Source organism: Cryptomeria japonica, chromosome 4, assembly GCF_030272615.1.
Source record: "Cryptomeria japonica chromosome 4, Sugi_1.0, whole genome shotgun sequence".
Taxonomy (NCBI): domain Eukaryota; kingdom Viridiplantae; phylum Streptophyta; class Pinopsida; order Cupressales; family Cupressaceae; genus Cryptomeria; species Cryptomeria japonica.
Window position 1 is genome coordinate 646048169 of NC_081408.1, and position 2873 is coordinate 646051041.

General features: G+C 35.0%; 1 protein-coding gene across 1 annotated transcript; it reads left to right on the forward strand.

Moving 5' to 3' along the window:
• The first annotated feature begins 1129 nt into the window (after window positions 1-1129).
• On the forward strand, window positions 1130-2358 carry LOC131047704 (uncharacterized). The gene has a single exon (XM_057981503.2). The coding sequence runs from the start codon at window positions 1370-1372 to the stop codon at window positions 1937-1939; it is 570 nt and encodes a 189-aa protein (XP_057837486.1). The 5' UTR covers window positions 1130-1369; the 3' UTR covers window positions 1940-2358.
• The last annotated feature ends 515 nt before the right edge of the window (window positions 2359-2873 follow it).

A 2873-nucleotide genomic window follows, 5' to 3' on the forward strand; every position in this document is an offset into this window, starting at 1 on the left:
GTCCGCTTAACCCCCCCAAAAAGTGCATCTTCAAAGTAACTTTAGGGAAACTCTTGGGATACATTGTCTCTCATAATGTCATAGAGGTTGATCCATCAAAGTAAAATCTATACTTGAGATGCCACCTCTTAAGAATATCAGTCAACTACAATCTTTACAAGGTAAACTAAAATCCATTTGTAGATTCATAGCATAACTAGGTAACAAGTGTCATCCTTTTACTCACTTGCTACATAATAATGTATTTTTCAAGTGGCATGATAAATGCCAACAAGCCTTTAAATTGTACATGCTTCATCAATATGTACTTGATGCTTGATGTTTCCCACCATCGTAACTAATACAAAAGATTGGAAAAATGACGAGACCTGCAATACAATGACATTCGTTTTCTTTCTATGATCCACTAATAAGGGTAGGTGTGAGCCATTCTCTATGTGTAGGTTAGTCAATCATTATGCACTTAACCCTGCTACGTTGAGAATGGACCTCTAGTGTAGTATGGGATACATCGAATCCTCTTCATAGTTGAGCCTTGATTCAAACCAATTACTAGTTTAGCCAATGACCTTGGCCCTTTATATGAATTTTTTTGACATAACTTGTTAGGTCCACTAGGTTGGGGTTGATAAGACAATGGTTCTCTTGCTTGGGTTTGTTGTATCCATAAGAACACTAAAAGATAACTTAACAACCAAGATGATAAACATGACCATTCTAATTATGCTGAGAGACATCTACAATGACATCAAAATGTCCATAAAAAAAAATCAATTTTTGAAACAATTTGACATGCAAATGACAGGTAAATGCATGAAATATGCCATGTTTCAGCTTTTATGAAAATGTTTTTTTATTACTCCAAATAAAATAGAACACTCCCCAAAATTAAAGATTCATCCACCCATATAGGCCGCATATAAAGGATTCATGAACTGTGTCTGTACTTGTGGGTAATATGGTCTTTAAGTGATGTCAGTCAATTATTCCAACGGGTCCAGTGGCGCAGCAGAAAGAGCAGGAGCCACACCTTTCTTGCTGGATGTCGACATCCATTTGGAAAAACTCTTTAAGTGATATAAAAGTAGCAGGTTATATACGCGCTTCTATGGCCCATATGCTACTTGATTCATGACCTGAACGGGAAACCCTAACTGTTGTATCGTCTGAACATGCTGCGTAGCCGCTTCTGTTACTCTAAATTCCAGGATACCGAGACTTTCCTGGAAGCAATGAAAACAATTATTGTGACGCGTAAGGCTCAAATTATCTCTATAAATGGATGTAGATGGAGGGCATATCTTGTGCTCTGTACTGGGTAATACTTCTCCATTAATTTAAATCTCTGGATTTTTGTGACATAGGTCCTATGGGAATCTGTCTGTCTTCCCAAGTAATTGATCCTACTGTTAAGTTAGTAATGGAGGATGGGAGGTTGAAGGAGTTTGCTGACCCTGTGAAGGTAGAAGAAATATTGAGAGAAAGGCAAGGCTTCTTTCTCTGTCATTCTGATTCCATGGCTTTTGATCAGTATTTGACTCCTCTCAATGCACACGACGTACTGCAACTTGATGAACTGTATTTTGTCCTCCCTGAAATAAAATTAAAATACCCATTACCCGCTTCAGAAATGGCCGCCATGGCCATAAAAGCCCTTTCTGCACTGGAACGAAGCTCGAGCAAAAGCCAAAGTCGGTCTAGAGTCATGCCTTTGGAGAAAATTGTTATGGATAGCCACCAAAACCAAAGAATTCCGTTAACAGACGGAATGGAAGAGTTCTGTGTTGCAGAAGAATCAGAGGTTTTAAAATGGAGACATGTGGGGTATGATTCGAGATCTGTTAAGAAATATAAGCGCTCATCGTCGAGAGGAAGTATGGCTTCACGAAAGGCATGGAAGACGAGACTTACCACAGTTCCCGAGGGATTCGCTTATTGAATGTTTAAGAAAAAAATTAAAATTAAATTTTGAATTTTCTCAAATTATAGTTAGACTTTATTGGCATATTTTTTGAGTTGAAATATCCGAAGACTATTCAGGTCTACACCCTGCTTTATTCTCTTTTGTATGTTGGTCTGTTTGTAGTACAGTTAGGTTGCCTCTCACAAGGAGTATAGAGTAGTTTCCTATAAGCCATCTGCACGCCTATATACAAACCACTTGCATTGTAGACTATAAAAGAATCTTTCCTTTCTTTTTATTTTCCGTCTTTTTAAGACACGAAAATAATGATAGCACGACACTAGTAATAGCTAATGATCTTGTGTTCCCTCGAGGGAATTTCATAATGCAAGTTTGTTTTTTATTTTTCTTTTCTCATGAGAATAAAATTAACTTGTTGACATGACATTCAGATATTATTGAAGAGTTGTTTTCTATAATTTTATCTTGTCCACTAATAAATATATGTGCATCTACTTAATCTCAAAAGAAACATTATTTATTTAAATAGAATGATTTAATGTAAGTTTGATTATATTTGCAAAAACTAAAACAGATCAATTTATTTAAATGGAGTAAATAAAAAAACATAATTAATTTGATATGAGAAATATTTTATCTAAAATTTATATTCTTTACCTAATATGATGTAGAAGTATGAGTCTAATTAGATATATGGGACAAGAATTAAGAGGCATCATTTTTCTAAAGTTGTTTGGAACATTATCCATGTCGAATCTATTATGGTATTTGGGGACCCTCCATTTAACAAGATTTGATCTCTAATCAAATCATTCAAAATCATTTGACTACACCAACAAACCAAAGATTCTTTGGTTGAATTTTGTTCTTTATTTATTTTTAATTAATATTTGCATGTCTATTATTTTCATCGCAATTACTTTGTTTCAATGTCCAAGAATCCAATGAT

What these genes read in the sequence shown, in the direction of transcription:
- LOC131047704 (XM_057981503.2), top strand. Translation starts at nt 1,370, where the DNA reads ATGGGAATCTGTCTGTCTTCCCAAGTAATTGATCCTACTGTTAAGTTA.